This window comes from Lepisosteus oculatus, chromosome 2 (assembly GCF_040954835.1).
Source record: "Lepisosteus oculatus isolate fLepOcu1 chromosome 2, fLepOcu1.hap2, whole genome shotgun sequence".
Lineage (NCBI taxonomy): Eukaryota > Metazoa > Chordata > Actinopteri > Semionotiformes > Lepisosteidae > Lepisosteus > Lepisosteus oculatus.
The window spans coordinates 74442750-74465743 of record NC_090697.1 but is presented as its reverse complement, the minus strand read 5'-3'; the positions used below and the strand labels follow the sequence as shown (position 1 = coordinate 74465743).

Sequence of the window (22994 nt, the reverse complement as noted above, 5' to 3'; positions counted from 1 at the left end):
TCGTCCCCAGCTCTTACCTGTTTCCTGGAGCTCAGCCCTCGCAGCTCCTGTAGGGCAGTTCATGACCATGTACTCCGCATCCTCCACTGGGACCCAGGGCCGGGGCGAGAGAGGCAGAGCAAAACAGAGAAGAAAAGCAGGCCGAGGTCAGATAAAAACCGCACAGAATCGCCTGCAAAATCCCGCTGGTCGCCGGCCTCATGGCACAGGAGAAAATATCTGCCCAGCAGGTCACCACCATAACACTGGCTGATGGGCTCTGCTGGCGTTGACTGTCATCGTCCTCACCTGAGCAGCAGTGTGCACTGCAAATGCAATGAATCCGTTCCTTAATTGGATTGATTGGTTGAGCTTGGAAGCAAAGCTGGGCAAGCTGATCTTTGCAAAAGATAATGGGAAGGAGGACACCAGCCAGTCAGGGATCAGAGGTGGGGCCCTGGGTTTGAAATCAGCACAGGTGGTCTCTGTTTGAATGGAATGCCCACACATGAGCTATTCATCAGCTTGCAACTACAGCCCAAGGTAGGAAGCGTTTCAATCCCCCTTCCATCCTCTTTAATGTTCCTGCCCACTTTGGGGTGAGGTCAAAGGTCATCCGATCACAAACGTCTTTTGCATTGTGAGCATACTGTACACAGCAATAGCAAAATGATTGGCCTGTCTGTAGGCTTTAAACCAACATGGAAAACCTCCTTTCCACATCAACCAGAGAGCGGCTTCTGGCCATGAGAAGGTTTAGGTCACCCCTGTTAAACAGCTTGTCAATCAGGCCTTTCATTTACATTGTAACCATTGAGCCCAAAGGCAAACGTGGGCATTTTCATCAAAATTAAAGGAGGGAATTTACACATCTCCCACTCCCAACACACAGGAGGCGTCTCAGGGTTTTTCAGATCTCTCCCTGCCTCCTTCTCTCCTGCCAAAGCGTCCGCCGTCACTCAGAGGATAATTCTCCTGCCTTTTCCATCCAAAACCAGAGCTGCTTTTCCGGGGAAGGTGATGTCTCCCTGTCTTCTGCTGCACGGATGGGAAAGGCCAGCCAGAGGCACTCCTGGCCTCCTGGTGCCCCAGACATGAGCTCAGTGGGATTAGGAGATGGCTGTTCAGGGACTGTACTGGGGATGATTATCTTTGCTCACCTAATGGAAAAAGCTAAATCCTTGAAAGGCAGGATCTGCTAAAACTGAAGCAGAGTCTCTTTGTATTTCACTAATCCTCACTTCTGCAGGGAGAAGAGTTTTGGAGTGCTGGCAAACAAGACGATGACTTTAGCATGGTGTGACTGGGTGAAAGAAGTCTCAGCAGAGCCACATTTCACGGGTCTCATCCAGGGGTGTCTTCAGTTTCCGACAGGCCTGTGAGATCTGTTCACCTCTCTTGTTGTTCAGCCTGGTCTTTGCTTGGAATCGGAACAGACTTCTGCAAAAATCTGGATTCCTGTGGCTAAGGATCTGTGCCTGTAGCTGGAAGGTTGCCGGATCGGATCAGAGGAATCCTACTCTGTTGGGCCCCTGAGCAAGGCCCTTCACCCCAACTGCTCCAGGGGCGCCGTATAAATGGCTGACCCTGCACTTTGACCCCCAGCTTCTCTCCCTGTCTGTGTGTCTCCTGGAGAACAGGCTGGGGTCTGTGAAAAGACAAATTCCTAATGCAAGAAATTGTATATGGCCAATAAAGTCATCTGATCTTATTTTCTAATTGGCTTTATCCAATACAGGGTCACAGGGGAGCTGGAGCCTATCCCTGCAAGCTACAGGCTCAAGACAGGGTGCACCCTGGACGAGACACCAGTCCATCACAGGACTAGCAGTATGTCTTTGGACTGTGGGTGGAAACCACATGAATGTGGGGAGAACATAAAAACTCCACACAGATAGCTCCCCAGATCCGGGGCCCCAGTGTTGCGAGGCAGGAAGGCAAAACTGCTGCGCCACCCCGCTGAACCCATCTGAATTCCAGGCAGGTTGAAATGATTATTTTAAAAGCCATGCCCGGGCAACGCAAACAACGAGGGAAGAAGCTGCCCACATACCCGGCGTGTCCTGCATCCTGGAGAGCAGGTCCGAAATGGACTTCTTCTTGGCCTGAGCGATGTAGCTGAGATTCTCGCGGTCCAGCACCAGCAGGAAGGACTGCAGGTCCGAGATCAGCTGGCTCAGCTCTGCGGAGAGGGGAGATCAAGCACTGAGTGACATTAAGGCCACAGCTAGCGATGGGAGTGTTCTCATGGCTTGACAGCCCACCTCCTCCTGGAGCTCAAGCACTGGGAACCCCATGCCATCAATACCACACCTGTACAGGGAAACCAGGGGCTACCACATTCTGAATCACTGGAGCTCCCCAGAATCTTTCAGTGGGGTCCCTCACGGGACAATAGAGAGGGGGTGTCCCCCTCCATTCGGTTTCTGAGATGTTAGAGGGGTGTCCCTGGAAGGGCAGTACAGGGGCACCCAGAGGGAAACCCTCACAGGCCAGATGAGAAAGGGGACCCCCCTCCCCCCCCCAGCACTGTTTCCGAGCCTCACTCGTGTTTGAACCCCGGATGCTTCACGGGCTCTCACACGCTCCGGGCCTCCAGGGAGGTGTGTGTGTAAGTGTTGGGGGGGACCAGGACCAGGACCAGGACTCACCCCTCTGTGCTGTCCGGCAGCCCAAGGCTGAATCCCGCCGGATCAGGAAAAAAGAAACAAACTGCACTGAGAACCAGGAACAGGCCTGGCGGTCTCTGTCACACCGCAGCAAGACCCCGAGGTCTTACCGAGACCCCGGCCGCCCGAATACACCTGGCAGAAACTCATCTCGAAGGAAACTAGGGGCACCCGACGCAGCTACGGGATCCCGCATGACCACACCATCACATGAAGAGGGCAGAGAAAACAGCTCTTAGCCTGGAGAGGTGGGAGCCCGGCGCTCACAGACGAGCACGCAGCACAATCCCACTTATGTTATCACAGTAAACAGACAGGCCAGGGGGCGCAGAGGGGGAGGCCAGCCTCAGAGAGCCATTGTACTGCTGCCCCAGAGCTGCCTGTATATATTATTTTGGTAGAAAATAAGGCCTTTCTGCCCAGCACGGCCACAAGAAACACTGCACCACAAAAAGACAGGCCACTTGTTATGGCCTTGAATGGCCTTTAAATTCTCTGTCTGAAAAGGACGCCCCAGCGCGCGCTCAGTCCATACAGCGGCCCAGCTGAATGAAGGCCTCTCACTCCATTAACAGAAGAGTGCTTCATGCTGGGGCTCAATTGTTTCAGCATAATTCAGGCATCTCTGCTGCGAAATCAGCTGCAGTCACTGAAGTGACTAACTCCCAGGCATTTCCACAGAAAACCAAACAGCCTGGCAGCCTGGCAGTCTTCAGACATGTTTCTGTTGTTGTTGTTGTTACTGTCGAGCAATGTCTATCCCTCTCTCCTCCCCCAGCTGCCCGGTTTATTACCCTGGGCCTGGGACTCATTTTGTCAGCAGATCTCTGCACAGCCACCCCTCTCCTCATTCTCCTCCTCCCCATGGACTCTGGGACCTCACAGCCAGGGGGCGCCCCTGAGACAGGCCAGACACGTCTCTAAACACACTTTCTTGTTCTGCAGTGTGTGTGTGTGTAGGGTGGTGGTGGGGGTGACCAGACCTATTCAGTCCTGTTCTCCTTGGGGAACCCTGCGTCTCTCTTTGCCTCAACGTCTAGCTCCACTGACCCCTTGAAAAGCATTCAAGGCGTGAGAGAGTTGGGTAGCACCCACGGGGCTCGGACAGGACCGTGGTCCAGTCTTCCTGTGCTGAGCGAGCAGGCAGTACCTGTGGCGAGGCTACAGTCCTGCTCTCCCTGCAGTTTCATCACCTCACCACACTACCCTAATATTTCCTCTCCATTTCTGCATTGAAAACTAGCCTCCGTTCGGCAACAATATGACCGTATTCATTTCAGGGGTGCATTTCATTGATGTGTCACAGCATCAGGCCTATCGGTACCATTACTCCCACAGAGAAGGGGCTGCTGGCTCAAGACCCCCAGTTCGCGGTCAGGACCCCGGTGCTCCTCACAGGACATCCCCCTGACCAGACTGAGACATCCAGAAAGACACAAACGTCTTTGGCCCTGCAGACAATGGGGACAGTGGGTGCTGTTTTTTTCGGCTTTAACGTAAGTACCGTTTGCACACGGGGCCCAGGTCACTCTGCTGCCCAGCGCCAAATGGAATCGTGTGTCAGATGCGAATTCTACAGCTCCTTTCTTGATTTTGTTTTATCTCGCTTTGCGGAAGCGCAACTAAGGGTGAAAGGTGAGAGTCAATCGCTGTGGTCCAAAAGTCAACGACTATTCCTACTGAATTCCTAATGAATATATTTCGGGTCAGAGAGGGAGGAGCGCAGCCCCTGGCCAGCCCTGTCCTTCACATTTAATTACGCTGAGAAATCTGACCTCTGTGTCTCCCCCCCCCCCCCCACACACACACACACACGCACACACATGGGCAGATCCAGAACACAAGCCACAGAGAGACCTATTCACGGCCACACAAAGCCCGAGCCATGCGCCTCATTTTCTTCTCGTTTCGCTCGCTAATTAGCAGATCAGGCTTGAGCAGGAGGCATTTTTCGCATTTCGGAAATGTTTACCTTGCCCACTCGTCCTTCCCGAGAGGAGGAGGAGGAGGAGGAGGAGGAGGAGGGGGGGTGTTTGTTGATGGTGTCTCCGTGCTGTTCTTTCATCTGAAGCTCTTATTTCAAGGGCTGGGGCTGCAGGCTCCCACTGAGGGCGGTCCTTAGCCTGCTGTGCGTGTGGAGGTGATCTGGGCTGCTCTGAGCTGCTCTCGGACACTTGTCAGAGGCCGCAGGTTCGCCTGGTGCCGAGAGTCCAAGCCCGGGAGCTGTGTCAGATGGGATCAGATCACTTTATTGGCCATACACAGTTTCTTGCATTAGGAATTTGTCTTTTTGCAGGCTTGGGGGCCCAACGGAGTAGGATTCCTCTTCCGGTCGCAGGATATGAACCAGCAACCTCCCAGCCACTGGCGCAGATCCTGAGTCACAGAGCCACCACTCCGCCCCTTTGTAGAGTCTGAAATTTCCGCTCAGGGCGCTGAACGTGCTGGAACTCTGGGCGAGAGGGAAACACCTACACACCCCCCTTTCCAGCCCCAGACCTTGTCCTCGCACCGGACCCTGAAACGCTCTTCAGCCACTCTTCCGCTTTCTTTATCTTTCACTCTATAACCTTCCCTCACCTAGCTAACGACCGGAAGCTACAATCGCTTCTTCCGCACGGTCACACAAAAAAATGATTCCGAAAAGTCCGCGTGTGGGTACTTCCAGCGGTGGAGTCCCAAGGAGACCAGAGAGCTGAGCTGAACGGTGTTGACCGGTTCTGATGGGGCTGTGAGATAAACCGGCCTGGTGCTTCTTGAAGAAGGGAACGTCGTGGGGAACGCAGTCGCAGCTCGGACGAGGGCGAAATTCGCTCCAGGAGGACAGACAAATCAAAGGCAATGTGGCGATGTGGTGGCCTAAATCAGATTTCACGCTTTGTTGTTCAGCGCGGACCGTGCCTAATGGCCGTGAAAGAACCGGAGCTCTGCTGTCTGCCCCCGGGGCAGGAGAGGGCTGGGGGGGGTTAATGTCTTCTGCTTTTTCCAGAAGCCAATGTGCTTCCCAAACCCCCAAACACTGTTGAGCAAAGCTGAATGTTCCCAGTCAGGAATCGGCCCGTTGATCTTCCCACAAGACAGCTCTATCACGACATCAGCACCACATCCTGTCCGGCACATGTGACTGGCGCAGGCGGCTTTGAAGTCCGGGTGTTTGGATCGCACATGCCCGCTCGGGAAAAAAACCCAAATCTGGAAAAAAAGAAGCGATCGGAAAGCGAGACAAGCCGCTCCCAGCGTCCCGCAGGGTGCAGGCAGGTGTGGCCCTGCGGGACATCCCCCCACAGCCCCACGCGGAGTGGGATCGACATTCCGTACCCAATACGGATCTCCTCTGTTGTGAGCCGCCGTTCCCCTGTGGAAAGGGGGAAAAGACAGGGTCGCCTTCCAGAGGGGATAAAGATGACACTGGAATCGCGCGGTGCTGGTCAGACGCTGAACGGATAATTATTAGAAATAATTCCCTGCACTTATATAGCGCTTTTCTGGACACTCCACTCAAAGCGCTGTACAGGTAATGGGGATCCCCTCCACCACCACCAGTGTGCAGCCAAATTTTCCCGAAACCCTCCATACTGTAGTATTTTGATTTCTTTATAGGATTTCCAAGTGCAAGAATTTCTTGTGTGAAAGACATGCGGTACAAACACCAGGTGTACAACCTCATTGGGACATCTTTCTATGAAACCTGTAACTTTTAAGTCTTACTAATACGGACCAATGTCTTTGCATATGTCGGATCATTGTTAATAGCTTAGCTGTTGCAACAAAAGAATCTGACAGATGAGCTGAGCAAGCATGATGTGGTCTTGCATATATGGAAGTCTGTAGGATGGATCAGAGGTTAGCCCTAAATATATTGATCCTAAAATATGTGCTTCTCCAATACCATGTTGGGTACACAGAGGAGGTGTTTTAGAGTATAAAGGGATGTTTGTGAGCCATGGCAAGCAGATCAGATAGGTAGAGGATTACTCTGTCAGTCTGATCTCCAGGAGGCCTCTTCATTATGAATAAATCGCTTTCAATCCTTCACTGAGCTGCACTGGGACTCGTTTCTCTACAAGACTCCTTTCAGGACACTATTCCTAGTGAACCAGGCAGTGGACACCAGGCCCTGCAGGAGCTGATCTGACACGCCTGACTTTCAGGACTGCAGCAGCTGGGACTGCGCCAGCTGGGTCTCATGGGCCACACGGGGGGGCGCCCTGTGCAGGGCTCCCCAATGCTGGCTCTAACGCCCCCGTCTGCACTCGGGGTACACTCCTTGTCACGATCGTGATCACCAACACCTATCCTGACCCGAGTCCGCTGGGGGAATCTGCGTGGTTCCGCATGGGGAGCTGCCAGCAGGGGAGTTATCTGGCTCTGGAATCAAGAAGAGGCTCACTGGATGAGAATTTAATCAGTAACAGTGATGGTCTTGGCAGGCCAGTGGAAGGACTCTTTAGTTTTAAAATCCTTAATTGCAGGCTTTCTGAAACAATTTTCTTTTCATTCACATTCATTTAAATACCAGGGAGGCTCCTCATAGGAAGCAAACTAAAATGGAACAGGCAGACCATATAAATATTACTATATACTGTCAATCCAACTATTTTACACATTTGATGGTGTAAAGTCACCTGGCACCACTAGTATGCTTGTACACTGAGCAGTGAAAGAAACCTGTCACTAATAACTTTGTGAGTTTATTGCTCATTTAAGGAAAATGTCAGTGCAACTGCAACAGAAATATTGTCATTTATTAAACAGACATGACACAGGATCATTCAAGTGTTGAACAACAGGGGCTCTGCTGCGAGTCCCAGGTCAGTAACAGGTGTGGACACGGCCGGACGCGGTGACGCCGCACGTCTGGGGCTCCTGCTCAACAGCGGGGGTGCGGCTGCTGGCTGGTGGGGTTCTGTCCCCTTCCTCTCCCCCCGCCGGGACCAGCCTGTGCCTGTTCACGGCCCTGGCTCAGCCCACACGCGCTCACAGGGGCTCGAGCCTGGCAAGGACAGCCCATCGCCCGCCGGGACAGCTGCTGCTGCTGCTCGAGGGGCACGAGGATGAGTGTGGTCCTGCAGCAGAGCGGACGGGCAGGAGGAGCCCACAGTCCCTGAGCACTGCAGCACCAGCACTAAGGACCCCATCAGTCCCTACAGGCAGAGATCTGTAGCCACCAGCAACTGCTGCCTGTCCACCACAGCTGGAGCTCCCTCTGGACTGGGCTGCTGTGCCCAGTGTCCTGTTCTGCCAGTCTCACTGGTGTCCACCAGAGCTGGAGCTCCCTCTGGACTGGGCTGCTGTCCCCAGTGTCCTGTTCTTCAAGTCTGTGCCACACACATTCACTAGTGTCCTTCACACTGGGATCTTCTGATTCATCTTGTGCCTTGTGTATGCCCAGACCACAAACAGCCTCCAACATACCACCTCTTGATAAGTGAGGCTTATTGATTCCAGTGTTTTTTTTCTATATTTTCACTGAACACAAAATTTACAGCAGATTAAATCTCCTCATCACCTCAGGTCTCATATCTCTTTTAAATGAAGTGATTTGGAAGAATGAGTCATGAATTATCAAGTATATAAAATACACCAAAACCATTTAATCAATTGTCCAGACCCCCAGTAGTCCAACAATCCTCCTGTCAGTCATCCAGACCTCCAGCCACTAGTCCCACAATCCTGCTGACCAGCATGCACACCCCTGAGGACCAGTCCCACAATCCCATTCTCCAGTGTCCAGACCACCAGTTCACGTCCATCTTGTCCAGCATCCAGACCCCAGTCGCACAATCCTCCTGCCCAGCGTCCACACTCCAGTCCACAAATCCCACAGTCCTCCTGTCCAGCATTCACACCCTCGACCACCAGTCCCACAACCCTCCTGTCTTGCATCCAAACAGCAGATCACCAGTCCCACAATCCTCCTGTTCAGCATCCAGACCACCATCCACCAGTCCCACAGTCCTTCTGACCAGTGTCCACACCCCCAACCACCAGTCCCACAATCCTCCTGTCCAGCGTCCATACCCTGACCATCAATCCCACAATCCTCCTGTCTAGCATTCATACCCTGACACCAATCCCACAATCCTCCTGTCCAGCATCCATACCCCGACCACCAATCCCACAATCCTCCTGTCCAACAACCATACCCTGACCACCAGTCCCACAATCCTCCTGTCCAGCATCCATACCCCGACCACCAATCCCACAATCCTCCTGTCCGGCATCCATACCCTGACCATCAATCCTACAATCCTAATGTCCAGCGTGCATGCTGCATCTAAATGACAATGAAGATGGATGGAAAGCAAAATATTTTTTGTAATCGGAATCAGCACCTAGCCAGCCCCGTCCCGTCCAGAGAGCTCTTGCGGGAGCGAGGAACGGATTGAGTTAGCAGGGAACTACAGGGCCCCGAGAAAGAGAGAAAGAGAGAAAGAGAGAAAGAGAGAAAGAGAGAAAGCGCTGCTGTGGTGAAACACTATCCGTGCAAACCCAATGATGTCATTTTTGTTTCCACTCTGGGTTAGCTTACAGGGGCGAAAGAAAGGGATGAATAATGATTGAGCACAGGGTTCGGTGGAGCCGGTATTTCCCTTCCTCACAGAGCGCAGCAGATCCGCAGGCCAGAAGATACGACTCCGCCGAGATCTTTATTAGTCTTTAGACAAACAACCCCCCCTGCCTCCCCCTCTCCCGAGATTTGAGGAAGGGGGGGTGAGGGTATTTCCGATTGCTGCGCTGAAGCTATTACAGACATTCCTTTACAATGATAAAGTTGCAGAGCCTCGCTCTGCTCAAAACAGCCCTCCACGTTACCCGTCGCACACCAGCTTCTGAGGTTCGGCTCAGGCCACCGCGTCCAGTAACGTCTGACACGTCCAACCCCACGCCGCGGTCACGAAACGCGAAAAACAAAGACTACGACCGTCGTGCCAGGGAGATCAAGTCTGCGCTTGGCTGCAGCACAGCGCTGTCTGACAGACCCGCGACGACCCCCCCCTCGCAGTTCTTCACTAGCGGACAGTCAGCAGCGCTCCGGCTCCCCCCACACCTACAGCTGCGACCCTAAATCTGCTCCTGCACGCACTAGGCAGTCCGGCTGCAGAGCAGTGTGATCCTCCTCGGGTTTTCCCGGTCCGCCAGGACTCTGCACTGTGCTGCGTGCTGGATACCTCACCTTTGTCACCGCGTTAGGAGCTAATGTGTAAAAGCAATTCAAACCCCACCCCCGTCGCCTGCAGCTGTTCTCACCGGCCCGCACCGTCGCGCACCGGGAATCACAGCTAAAACTAAAGTACAGTAAAAGTCTTGCTGAATGACGGCTTATAGGCTCATCCGGACGTCTGGGGACCAGGTAGCGACAGGACCTGTGCTCCTCACTCTTTAATTAACACTTCATTGTGTTAATCACAAAGGTGATTGACACTTCGCTAACCCCTCCGAAATCTGCAGAGGTTTCTCCCCACTCCGACTGAATCATTAGTTATTCTCTTTCCAGTCCGTCCACATCGCGCATCCACAGTTTCAAACAGGAGTCCGCTATTTAGACGTCTTTAAAAAAATAAAGGACCCCCCCCCGATGGGCTAAACTCGCGCACAACCCTGCCAGGAGCCACAGAAACCTTTCATCTTCTCAAGGGAAAAAAAACTTTTAACGACGCACTGATACAGAAGGTCAGCAGACGTGAAAGCGGCTATAAGGCACTTCGCGTCAGTGTACGAGCCGAACTGTTCAGCATCGACATTTAAGAGAGAGAAAAAAACAGTGTCATTAAACGCAAACCTCGACCCCCTTCTTAAAATTCAACGAAATGAGGCTCTCCGGCGCGCTAATCTCGTGTTGTTCAACAGCAGAGGAGCTCCTTCACGAATCAAGAGGCTTCCGTGCTAAGTGCGTTGGAGAACTCAATGCAACAGTTATAAAAGCAAGGCAACAAGTACTACACAGTTCGAGGCGATCAACACTTCAGACACGGACGAGCGATCTCCGCACGTTACGCTGCAAGCGCCGGTCCGTGTTGCAAGCTCGGGAAGAGGGGTGCGCTAAAGACACCCCGGATTAAAAGAAGGAAAACAACGGAACGCACCCCCCCCCCTCCACACACACACACCCCGCGTCCCCTTTGTGCCCCCCGGGTCCGTCTACGCTCTTCCTCCGCAGCACGAGTCCGGCCGCTGTGGAAACGGCACGGAGGCGCAGCGTCGGTAGAACAGCGGTACCTTTCTGCGGGTTCATCGCTGACGGGGATCCGAGCTCCGCAAACGACGCCGTCTCCTCCGCAGATGTCACATAGCTCCAGCGGGCGCGCCGCACCGCGCCGCCTGCCTCTGCTTCTCTGGGCTCTGCGGGACGGGACGGGACGGGGACGCGCAAGGCGGTTCCGCAGCTCCGGACTGCAATTACTCCTACCTCCGCGAAGGTCCCAGAATGGACACACACGCACCATCGAGGGGGTGGCAGCTTTAGAGGGAAGACTTCACAAGCAGCCAGCAGAAAACTCCTCCATAGCGCCACCTGGGGTAGATAACGAGCTCACAGCTTTGCTTGACGTTCTTGGCGGATCCTTTCTCCCGCTGTAACGCGGTTTTTAAAAATAGCAGTAAGAGGGAGATAAGAGGAGGGGTGTGGTTTTATTCTTCTTAAGGTAATTGTTAAGAAATCTCATCTTTTAAGGACCAAAAAGAAAAAAAACTTTATTCTAGTCTCTATTTCCCCCCTTCATTTTGTTATTGTAATTAGTAGGCAGGACTCCCCCTGCTGGCCGAGACACGCATCGCATCCCTTCGGCTCTAGGTAGGGTGTGTCGAGCTCAGTGGATTGAAGATAAAATAAGATTTTATTGTCCCCTGGGGAACTTTTCTATGGACACACAGCACTCCTGTACATTTAAATAGAATGCAAACCGAAAAAAAAAGAAGGAAAAAAAAGCATTGTACACCTCTCTATTGCACATGTATAACACCTAACAACATGTAACATTTCTAACACATCACAAAACGTATTACCCTCAAGTGGGTTGTAAAGAGTCCAAATTGTGTTTATCCACCGTCCACTCCCACGCGAGGGCACGTGTCATCTAGCAGACGCCGCTCTGTGCTCCGCGGGTGACATCGCGTGCAGGGAACTGTTCTGCCCGCTCCCGTGTCCGTGGGGACGTTGACTCTCCTATCAGTGCCCCCAAACTGGCCCAACACGACGAGTGGTTTTGGCATTGCGTTATGGGAAAAGAAGATATTTGTTGTTGTTTTGGTGTTTTTTTTAAAAAAAGCCATTTACATCGCGAGGACGTCCACGGGTCGTCTGTTGTTGCTCACCCCCGACACCCCACCTGACCCCACGCACAGACACGCATTCCCAGTTTGCCTCTGCGATTCCCCCTCTCGTCCCGCTCGATTCTCTCTTAAAATGCAAAGAAGTGCTGCGCTCCAGCGCCCTGAGCTCCGCGTGAGGTTCAGCAGTGTAGGAACTTCCTAACGAACTAGAGGCGCTAAATGCATCGGTGCTCAATACACTACTTACCAAAGCAAGGCAACAGGCGCTATGGCTGAAGGTGATCCTCGCATTACTTTAAACGGTACTGTCATGCGTGGACGTAACCGGTACACATTAAAACAAAAGACACCAGACACACTCGTTGAATTTTATTTTAGTTGTTTTTTTTTCCCAACACACTTTGACATTCAAATAAGAGAACACCCAAATAAAAAACGTTGCAACGAGAGCTGTAGCGCGTGGGGCGAAGTCCGGGGTTTCGGGGGGGGGGGCGAGGCGGGACACGGAACCCCCCCCGACAGTCACAGCTAGCGAGCGAGGTGGGGAAAGCGAAGGCGACGCGTCGGCTTTTCGTCAGTGTGAGGGCGAGACATAACACACGCGGGACTGGGGCGCGTCTCTGGAAAGCGCTGGGGTCTGGGACCAGTGTCGCAGCAGAAATAATCACGAAAGAAAGGTGGGTTTGGGGCGTGCAGATCTTTCAGGCAGGGTGTTCGCCGCGAAAGCACGCCGCGTCGGCGGAAACGAGCCCGGGCGGAGGACGCAGGAGGATAAAACCCATGAGGCACTACTTTACACCAAGAGGCGCGGGGGTCTGCAACAAGACGCCCCACCGCGCTGCTGAAGCCGATTCCCTGCAATACCCCCCCCAAGAAGAGGGGGTCATCCCCAGATCATTGGGCTCCCAGGAACCTCAAAAGTGCAGTTGACTGAAAGACCTCCTCCGTAAACTTTCACCCTTGACCTCATTCACGGGCCGCTGGACAGAGAGGGTAGGGACCCTCTTACACATCCGAGCTCACGAAGAATTACCGGGTGAGCTTCCCTTTTCGTTATTTTTGTATAAAATGAAATAAATGTCTCCAAAATCATGCTGACGGCAAAGAACTGCTTAATACTAATATCCAACAGATAAAGTAAAAAAAAAACACCTTGTGAAGCGGAATTAAAAAATATGTAGAGAGCTGCTACTGGTTACTTCACTCAAAGGTTCACAGAAACAAGCATGGGGGATTTCAGATGTTTATTATCATTAGTAATAATAATAATATTTAACCCTCAGTGACAGGTTGCAGAAACAGGCGCGCGAGTTCGAGGGGGTTCAGTCCGCGAGCCGAACGCGGGGGTCTCGCTGGCAGGAGTGATCCGTGGGGGGTCGAGGGAGAGCGAGTGGGTCAACATGAGTGGAAGGCTCTCGGAGGACTGACGGGGCGCTCGCCTCCCCGAAGACACAAGTCCCACAGACTGGGCCCCCGGGCCAGTATCCGTGAGGAGCGAGTCCAGAGCCCTCCCGTCAGTTAATAAAGTCTCTTTAAAAAGAAACTCCATCATCTCCAGTAAACCTGTTATGGGAAATGTGCTGTACAGCGAAATGGCGTTTGTTTTGGTTTTGGTCATAAATATATATTTTAAAAGTTAAAGATAAAAGACCTCCGGCAGCGACACTTTTGTTACGAGCGCCATTACAGCAGGTGTCTTGATTCTCTGCTGCAGGTCAGATGTTAAAGTTCGGTAAAAAACCGGAGCCATGTATCGACATCCTTCTGAAGCGGTTAGCTCAGCGTCCCTGCTGCACGCTGCCTGTATGAGGGGAAGCGAGCGACGACTCCGAGGGGTGTCTGTGTGAAGACAGTCTCCTGACAACAACCCGCCCGGTTGACAGGCTCTGCCCGAGCGGACGGCACGGTACAGCAATAAGAAAAACAGCACAGGCCTTGATTTTTACACTCCTGCTTTACCGGTCCGGTTAGAGCGCTTCATATTGGATTATTAATATACAGTGGCTGTGACTGTATATTATATATTATATTTTATATATATATATTATACATAAAGACTGTTGCTTCTTGTTTGTTTTTTCGTCTTCTACGCAACTAATTCATTGTCAGGAGGGACTTTTTAAAGTTATTTTACGATGTTGGCAGGCGCTGCCCAGCGCGAGGAGTCTTGGGGGCCAGGGGTTCGAACCAACCCACCCCCCCCCGCCACCCCCACATACAACCCCCCACCCCCCTCCTCCCTCCCTTCCCTCCGGGATCAAAAGAGCGACAGCCTCTTCTTCAGGTCGTTCCGTTTCCATAGCGACAGCCGGTCGAAGTCCTCGATGGGCATCCCGAACAGCTGCTGGAACTCCTCGGGAGCCAGGTGCCGCTGCGCGAGAGGAAGAGAGACCCAAGATCTGGAGGACGTCATTGAGGACCTGGAAAGCCTACGGGCCGAGCGTCACGAGCAGCGGCAGGGTACTGGGTAATGCAGGGGGGGTCCCGGGTTCAATTCCAGGAGCCCGGGTGCTATCTGTGTGGAGTTTGCATGTTCTCCTAGGGTTTGCTTTGGGTTTTCCCCAACAGCCCAGAGAAATCCCTGAGAGGTTACTTGGCTCCTGGGAAAGCTGGCCGTGGTGTGAGTGTGTGAGTGTGTGTCTGTGTGTGCCCGGTGATCGACTGCCCAGGCTGTGCCCTGCCTTGTGCCCGCTGTTTGGAGGAATAGGCTCCAACTTCCTCACAACTCTGTGGTGTGTGTGGGTCCCAGTGCCCCAGCACAGTCATGGGGACACTGTACTGTAAAACAGTCACGGGTCTTTGGATGAGGGTCTGCTCTGTCATCGTTAAAAATCCCAGGGAGTTTCTCAAAAAGAGTAGGGGTGTTACCCCCAGTGTCCTGGCCAAATTCCCCCCCTGGCCTTTACCCATCATGGCCTCCTAATACCCCCCCTCTCTGAACTGGCTTCACCACTCTGCTCTCCTCCCCACTGAGAGCTGGTGTGTGGGGAGAGGACTGGAGCATCATCCAGGTGGGGCTGCACACTGGTGGGGGTGGAGGGGACCCCCATGACCTGTAGAAGCGCTGTGAGCGGAGTGTCCAGAAAAGCTCTATATACGTGTAGGGAATTATTATTATTATTACATGGGTAAACATGGAAGGTGTTTTAGGTAAAAGCTGGTTAGAAAAGCTGTGCACAGAAATGTGCTCCTTCTTCATACCTCCAGCCTTGTCCGGTCAACTCCAGGTGGCAGCTTACTGCGCCCCCTGTGGGTGACAATCAGCATTTCATAGGGATAAATCTGAGGAGACAAAATACAAATACTGCAGTTTTAATTGCCAGCTCTTCTCAAACAGACCACTGAATTGTTCAGAAGAGTCCTTCTTACTATAACCTGTAAAACACACAATATGCCAGCTTTGTGTGCTAACAGTGTAGTCACCAATGTGAAACTATCTGTAGTAGACCAACATCTTAACAATGAGTGTGTGTGTCCAAGGTTGTTGAAAGCCTGCAGCAGACGTCCCATAATAATTCATTTGGATATTCAGTTTGTTTCTAAGGTGTCTGCCTGCCCGTTTCCTACATCGTGTCCCATACTGGACACACACAGAGCCATGATGTAGACACACACAGAGCCATGAGCACACACACAGAGCCATGATCACACACACACACACACACACACACACACAGAGCCATGATGTGGATACACACAGAGCCATGATCACACACACACACACACACAGAGCCATGATGTAGACACACACAGAGCCATGAGCACACACACAGAGCCATGATCACACACACACACAGAGCCATGATGTGGACACACACAGACCGATTTGGACACAGATACTGAACACTGTCCAGTGTGCAGGCGGAACTCACACCTTCTGTTCCAGCATGCTTGGCAGCGAGTTCCCTCTATCCATTCTCCCCCTCTGTGAGTCTCCGTTCTAAGTAAGCAATCAAACATTCAGTTGTCAAGTAATGATGTCAGTGTTTACTGTAACAATTTTTAATGTTGGTATTAGAAGTACGAATTGCAAAACAGTAATGTTTTGTATCGGATGTATATATTTTTACTGCCAATATGAAGTAATATTTTATTTCTTACAGAGATCAAAAGAAATGCAAATGGAGTCACTGTGTGTTCATGACTTATTGTTTTCTTTGTTCCTGAAGTACTCATGAAGGCTTACTTATTGTAAAGCGTTAATCACAAAACAAGTAGATACAAAGTTCTTACCTGCAAACCTGTGAGAGAGAAAAAAACAGAGATCAATCATACTGTTAAGCATTAACTTCTTCATTGCACATCTCTTTCACTTAAGACGTTTCAAGAGATTATCACAGCAGCACAGAAATGCTGCTTTAACCCCCAAAGGCAACTGCTATTTTTACATCACTGTGCGAGCCTTTTTGCAATGAAAGAAAAGGGAAACAAATGGATAAACATCATGCTGTGCCTCTACCTGACCCGTGTCAGAATGGGTGTCATGTTGGGTAACAGGACTGCTCTGAGCTGACCAGCAATGCAGAGGCTCAGCTCTGGTGTGTAACTAACCTCCCTCTACCTCCCGTCACAAACGCTCTACAACACAGAGCTCTGCCTTCTGCAGGCAGGAGTGTCACTGAAGGCACAGCAGCAGGGTGCCACGCCGTGATGCCCATACCTTGGCCACTCTTGTCGCTGTCTGGTGACGAGAACTCTGCGGACTGCAGCTAAAAAGAAAAGCAAAACACACAGGAGTTACGACAAGCCGCCCTATAAAATCTGAACGCAGCTTGCGATGCCCATGTTGGGTGGATCAATGCCGATTACACCTGCATACGTGCATGGAGTCTGAGAGAAGCTGAAGCTACTTAATTATGCCCAAGATAACAGTCAATTCCAAGCACGGCACGCATCGAAATCTCACGAGCTGCGCTGGGGTTCTACTCTGGGCCATGCACAACTGGCCACGAGTTCGCCATAGGGCTTCTGGAAACTGTGGCCAACAGGTATGCAAACCGGTGGATTATTTTTAACAAGGTGCTTGAATTTCCCAGCTGCTGTTACTCTGTGTTGCTTGAGCACTGATGCCACTGACCCTGGTGCCCTGGAGACAGCTGTACTGCAGAAGTGCTGGTTTCAGCCGTAACCCTAAACACTAAACACTGAAGACCTTCCAGCTGCTTATCATACACCTGAAGTTCAGTTTCAATATTCTTGCATAGCGCCTTTCAATCCAGAGCATCCTCAAAGTGCAAATCATATGGATATAAAAGAAGTACAACAAACAAAAAAAAACAATAATGCAAAAACAGTGTACATGTGAAATTCTGAAGAAATAAGTAGGTTGGAAGAAGTGGAGGGCATCGAAAAGCATGTAAGATTGGAGACGAGATTTAAGAACATCAACAGAGGGTGAGTGTTAGGTGATTAGGAAGAGCTTTCCCAAGAGGGGTGACAGCTGAAGAGGCTTGGACCCCTAGCCTGCTGTATGATGTGACACCCTGAAGTGCTCTGGAGGTCAAGGGTATTGCACAGCAGCTGCATCAGTCAATATCCCAGCCAGGGAAGGGATCCCTCAAGTGTTAGAATTGAATAGTGAAGCTGGTTTTCATGCATTCAGCGCTTGCAAACAGGTTTGGGAATTTAGACCAATGCTGAAGATGCTGCTTGAAATTTTTGTCCATTCTTCATCATTGCTCAATCCACTCAACTCATTGTGTCGAAGTACGCTTGTACACTTTCAGTATACTAAATTTAGATTTACCATTGCAATGAGGGTGAACAGTCACGCGATCGACAGATTTTAGTGTTTGATTTTTCTCTGTGGTTTCTGCTGACATTTAACGTCTTAAATGTCCGTGTGCCCGTGATCTTCCCCGCGTCAGGCCGGGCCCAACTCACCCTGGTGAGGCTGGTCCTGCTGCACACTGGGAGAGAGGTGGACTTGGAGGCCACGGACGAGGGTCCTGTTGGGGAAAAACAGCGTCAGAGTCCTAGAAGGTCAAGCAGTGCAGAGCAGTATGGTCAGGAGCGTCTAGGCTCCAGGCCTGTGTGGGGCCCAGCTCTCGTACCCTTTAGCATGACCCTCCACCAGGATATCCTGGATAGAGGTGTCAGCCGAAAAAACTGAATGATAAACTGGACGCTCGTACAGTCAGGCTGTAGAAGAAAGCATCACGCCCATTCCACCCTCCTGAAACTTCAGCCCCGCTGATTTCAAGAACAGAAGAGCAGTTCCAAACAAGAGGAGGCCATTGGGCCCATTTGGCTCGCTTGGTGGCAGTTAATTGAACCGATGATCTCATCCACTTTGGCATCTGAAAGTCCCACTTAGTCAGGAAGTAAATGGAAAAGCTGGCAGTGGTCTGTTCCACATTCATTAATCAGAAAGTCTTCCAGAACTGGAACAGCGCCATACACCACCAGGAGACTCGATCAATTCCTCCTCCCTGGAGCTCTCCAATTCTGACCTCCTTTTGGACCGCTTCTACTGTTTAAGCAGGCAGACTGGTAGGAAATAAACTCTGTGGAGCAGAGGTTTTCAATCCTGGTCCTGGAGGGCTAATGTCTTCGCAGGTTCTCACCCCAGCTTGGCTCTTAACAGCTTATCTGGGATAATTTCTACAATTTCTCCTGGCCTCTGAGGGACCTGTAGACCTGTAGACCTGTAGAGGGACCTAGGAGACCTGCAGACACAGTGGCCTTCCGGGGTCTGGCTCTTTCATAGAGTTTCCACTCAGTTCCAGGCTGGCTCCTCACAAGCTCAGAGAGCAAGGGCCCCGACTCACCCAAGTGCAAAGGCGTCCTGTCGGGAAGCGAGCGGGTTTTCCTCCGGATGGGTATCGACTTCTCGATCTCTTCCTTCAGGATCAGTTTGCCCAGGTTCGACTGGATCTGAAAGAGACAGGACAGCAATCAGAGAGATCTCCGCGGCTTCTGGCTCAGGTTCAGTGTGCACCACAAGGCAGGGAATCACCGGGACACTGGGATAGAGACACTGTGTCCCTGCAGGAGCAGGGCTGGGAATCACCGGGACACTGGGATAGAGACACTGTGTTCCTGCAGGAGCAGGGCTGGGAATCACCGGGACACTGGGATAGAGACACTGTGTTCCTGCAGGAGCAGGGCTGGGAATCACCGGGACACTGGGATAGAGACACTGTGTTCCTGCAGGAGCAGGGCTGGGAATCACCGGGACACTGGGATAGAGACACTGTGTTCCTGCAGGAGCAGGGCTGGGAATCACCGGGACACTGGGATAGAGACACTGTGTTCCTGCAGGAGCAGGGCTGGGAATCACCGGGACACTGGGATAGAGACACAGTGTTCCTGCAGGAGCAGGGCTGAGAATCACCGGGACACTGGGATAGAGACACAGTGTTCCTGCAGGAGCAGGGCTGGGAATCACCGGGACACTGGGATAGAGACACTGTGTTCCTGCAGGAGCAGGGCTGGGAATCACCGGGACACTGGGATAGAGACACTGTGTTCCTGCAGGAGCAGGGCTGGGAATCACCGGGACACTGGGATAGAGACACTGTGTTCCTGCAGGAGCAGGGCTGGGTAATCACCGGGACACTGGGATAGAGACACAGTGTTCCTGCAGGAGCAGGGCTGGGAATCACCGGGACACTGGGATAGAGACACAGTGTTCCTGCAGGAGCAGGGCTGGGAATCACCGGGACACTGGGATAGAGACACTGTGTTCCTGCAGGAGCAGGGCTGGGAATCACCGGGACACTGGGATAGAGACACTGTGTTCCTGCAGGAGCAGGGCTGGGAATCACCGGGTCACTGGGATAGAGACACTGTGTTCGTGCAGGAGCAGGGCTGGGAATCACCGGGACACTGGGATAGAGACACAGTGTTCCTGCAGGAGCAGGGCTGGGAATCATCGGGACACTGGGATAGAGACACTGTGTTCCTGCAGGAGCAGGGCTGGGAATCACCGGGACACTGGGATAGAGACACAGTGTTCCTGCAGGAGCAGGGCTGGGAATCATCGGGACACTGGGATAGAGACACTGTGTTCCTGCAGGAGCAGGGCTGGGAATCACAGATTTAGACAGTGAAAACCTCATTGTGATGACTGAGCCTCAAGCCCGGACGGCCTGCTGTGGGAGACGAGGCAGGACTGTAACTTGCTGAGCGTCCTGTTCTATCTCAGCGTGACTTGTAGCTCTTGTTTCCATGCACTCGACTGCGCATTACTGCACTTTCCCCATGACCTCTACCGTGGTGCCAGGGCAGCTCTATGCCCTCCTGAACACCGCCTCGGCGCTCGGTACCTTTTCCAGCTCCTGCCTCTGCAGCTGCCGCAGCCTCTTCATGTCCTCCGACAGGTCTGCCTCGTCCCCCTCCTCCGCCTCCTCCTCTCCCTCCTCTCGCTTGTCCTTCTTCTGCGAGGCCTTCTTCCTCCACTCCGTCTCTGAGACAAGCACAACAACGCCGACCCTTAAAAGACAACACCAGTTCGGTCACCCCCCCCAAGCGAGCGTGCCCCCCCCCCCCCCTGCCAGGCCCGAGCCAGGTGCCCGCCGGGCGGCGTACCCACGACGGCGAGGGACGGGGGGCAGGGCCAGTAGTCCGTCTCAATCTTGGAGGGCTGGCTGGGGTCCGGCGGCTGGGCGGCGGGGAACTTGGACGACTCGATGATGAGATCTTCGATGTGCTTGCTGTGCGGGACCGAGCCGGAGACGTCTGCGCACGGACAGGAGGAGGGCAATGAGGACGTGACGGCACAGCTCCTGCGCATGGGAGTCTGTAACGCACGTCCAGGAGGGAGGACAACACTCTCCTGGTATCAGTTCCTCTCCTGAACACTATAAATACTGCACATGAGGCTCTCCTCTCCCTCACATCCCACCTCCACCCCCTCTCCCCCTCTGCAGCTGCCCCTGGGTCACCCCTCACTCTGCAGGGGGGTCCCAGCCTCCTCGACCCCTGGCCAAGCAGGTTAAGTAAAGTTTTATTGTGACTAAAACAATCCACAATCCTATCGGTATGCTTAATTCCTAGTGAAACAGCTATCGCTGTGGCATAGTGACTGGCGGCCAGGATGACATTTTCCCCGGATCTGTCTCGATGGGCCAGATCTTTTTTTTTTGATGCAGAGAGTCCCTGGAAACATCACGGTTAAAGGAGACTCTCCAGGCTCCTTCCAGGAAAGGCTGGCTGACATCCTTGGTCAGTAAAGCCCCAAGGATGCCAGTGAATGACCTCCATTCGTAATGTTTACACACTCATCAGCCTTTCTGGGAAGAAAATATAATAGTAGGTTTTCACTGAATTGAGATCGCCATATAAAAAAAAAAATCCTGTTGGAAGACCAATACATTTTGTGATATTACATTGGAAATAAATCAAACTCCATTCAGACATTCAGCCTGTTCATTTTCTAACGATGTAGGAAATCATAAAGTGGCAGGAAGAGGGTGAAAACTCGAGCACGCACCTCCTTGTTTGTAGATGGGGGGTTTCTTGTATATGTTGGTACCGTTGTCTGAAAGGAAAGACAGGCACAGAATGGATTAGTCCTATTCACAATGCAGAGGTGCCTGCAGGAGCCTGGACGCAACCCCGTTCGAACCCTGTGCCGGGTCAGGACAGGATGGGACGGGTGTGACAAGAGCAGCTCCCCCTGACGCGGCCGGGTTTGGACCCTGCTCGCTCCGAGCCCGGACAGAGGGCAGTACAACCCCACACCAAGAGACGGGGCCGCCCTGGGGGCAGAGTTTCACACCGTCCACATCTCAGAGGGCGGGCGGTGACGCCACTTAGGGAAGCAGGGCTCTGACTGGCAACTGGAAGGTTGCGGGTTCCAATCCCAGGTGGGACACAGCTGTTGAACACTTGAGAGAGGTACTTCACCCGTACAATTCCAGTAAAATACTCAGCTAAAGAGACGAGTGCACACGAAAATCACTTTGTCTAAAAGCATCCGCTAAATAAATGATTAATAATGAAGTAATGCAGCACCTTATTAGTTATTAGGGATTACCCAGCTCTTACAGCTCTTTCGGTGTATCGGATGGGAACCTGACCGCTCACGCATTGTGCCCAGTATATCTCATTCGAGTTACAGGCGGCTGTCTCTTTGCCAACGCAGAGACATTTTCGCTGTGCCCCAAAACCCTCAAGTAAGACACCAGCCCCTGAATCCCGGGGGTTTCCATGCCAACCTCCCTATTCCAACCGGTCTGAAATGGGATTCTGGGCCATTTTAAACCAATGGCACGGACGCAGCACATCAGGACTGGAAAATTAAACATTGTCGGACAATTCCCTCTGCTGCCTTTTGAAAAGGTGAGACGCGCTACAGGGTAGTGAAGTGAATGAAGGCAACGTAAACGCATGTGGAATAAACATCACCTGAGGAATCTGAGCTACCTTCTGGAACAGAGAAGGCCTCAGATGGGGGACTCTACAAGCAGAGCGATTCTATGGGCTCAGTGTGTTATTCCAGTATTTGGTGCACACCGGATATCCAGAGAGTGCCTGATCATTCCCGCCGCAGGGAACGAGACGGTCTCGGACAGCCCGGTCCGGCTGGGCACCCTGTGACCCACCTGGTCTGTGAAAGTGCTGCATGGCTCCCTTGGCTGAGCCGGTGCTGACCCGACGCGTCTGAACGCTGGACGCCATGGAGACGGTGCCGGGGGATTTCTGATCCAGTGATTCCCGGGACTCCTTGGACAGGAAGTTCTGCCCCAGAACACAGGGGAAGGAGACACGGAGGATTTACTTTAGAACGGAATTAAGGATACAGACGACAGCAGGCCCGTCTGGTAGTTGGTGGCTGATTGATCGCAGGATCTCATCCGGCTGTTTCTTGCGAGAAAGTATAATATCTTGGATGGGTAGCTTGTCCCACACTCCCACAACCCTTTGTGTAAAGAAATGTCTCCTCATTTCTGTTTCAAAATGCAATCCCACATACACGATTTAATGACAAGTACAGGAAAAAGCCAGAAATAAGGTTGACTCTAAACCCCCCTCTGTCTTTGCCGTGACAATGTAAACAACTACCTGTAAGCTTTTTAAACTGAATGTATAATTGTACTCATGCTGAACTAAGTGGCTAGCTGAATT

General features: G+C 52.2%; 2 protein-coding genes across 5 annotated transcripts in view; both read right to left on the bottom strand.

Moving 5' to 3' along the window:
• LOC102685839 (actin filament-associated protein 1-like 2) overlaps positions 1-12171 on the bottom strand; it is a 38510-nt gene extending 26339 nt beyond the window's left edge. Inside the window, exons 1-4 of the mRNA XM_069183306.1 lie at positions 11655-12171; positions 10869-11163; positions 2033-2161; positions 18-86 (exon numbers count right to left, since the gene is read on the bottom strand). Of these exons, the coding sequence (XP_069039407.1) occupies positions 18-86; positions 2033-2161; positions 10869-10884 (214 nt within the window). The 5' untranslated portion in view covers positions 10885-11163; positions 11655-12171. The remainder of the gene's footprint in view (positions 1-17; positions 87-2032; positions 2162-10868; positions 11164-11654) is intronic.
• Positions 12172-12275: 104 nt separating this feature from the next.
• Positions 12276-22994, bottom strand: part of dmtn (dematin actin binding protein) — a 35945-nt gene continuing 25226 nt past the window's right edge. For 3 of the 4 annotated variants that reach the window (XM_069183315.1, XM_069183309.1, XM_069183307.1), the window contains exons 7-13: positions 22472-22607; positions 21358-21405; positions 20454-20603; positions 20192-20331; positions 18692-18797; positions 17805-17869; positions 15891-16630 (exon numbers count right to left, since the gene is read on the bottom strand). In XM_069183315.1, the coding sequence (XP_069039416.1) occupies positions 16451-16630; positions 17805-17869; positions 18692-18797; positions 20192-20331; positions 20454-20603; positions 21358-21405; positions 22472-22607 (825 nt within the window). In that variant the 3' untranslated portion in view covers positions 15891-16450. Of the gene's footprint in view, positions 14293-15122; positions 15204-15795; positions 15862-15890; positions 16631-17804; positions 17870-18691; positions 18798-20191; positions 20332-20453; positions 20604-21357; positions 21406-22471; positions 22608-22994 lie in introns of those variants that run through there. The other variant, XM_069183317.1, reaches the window with a different exon arrangement.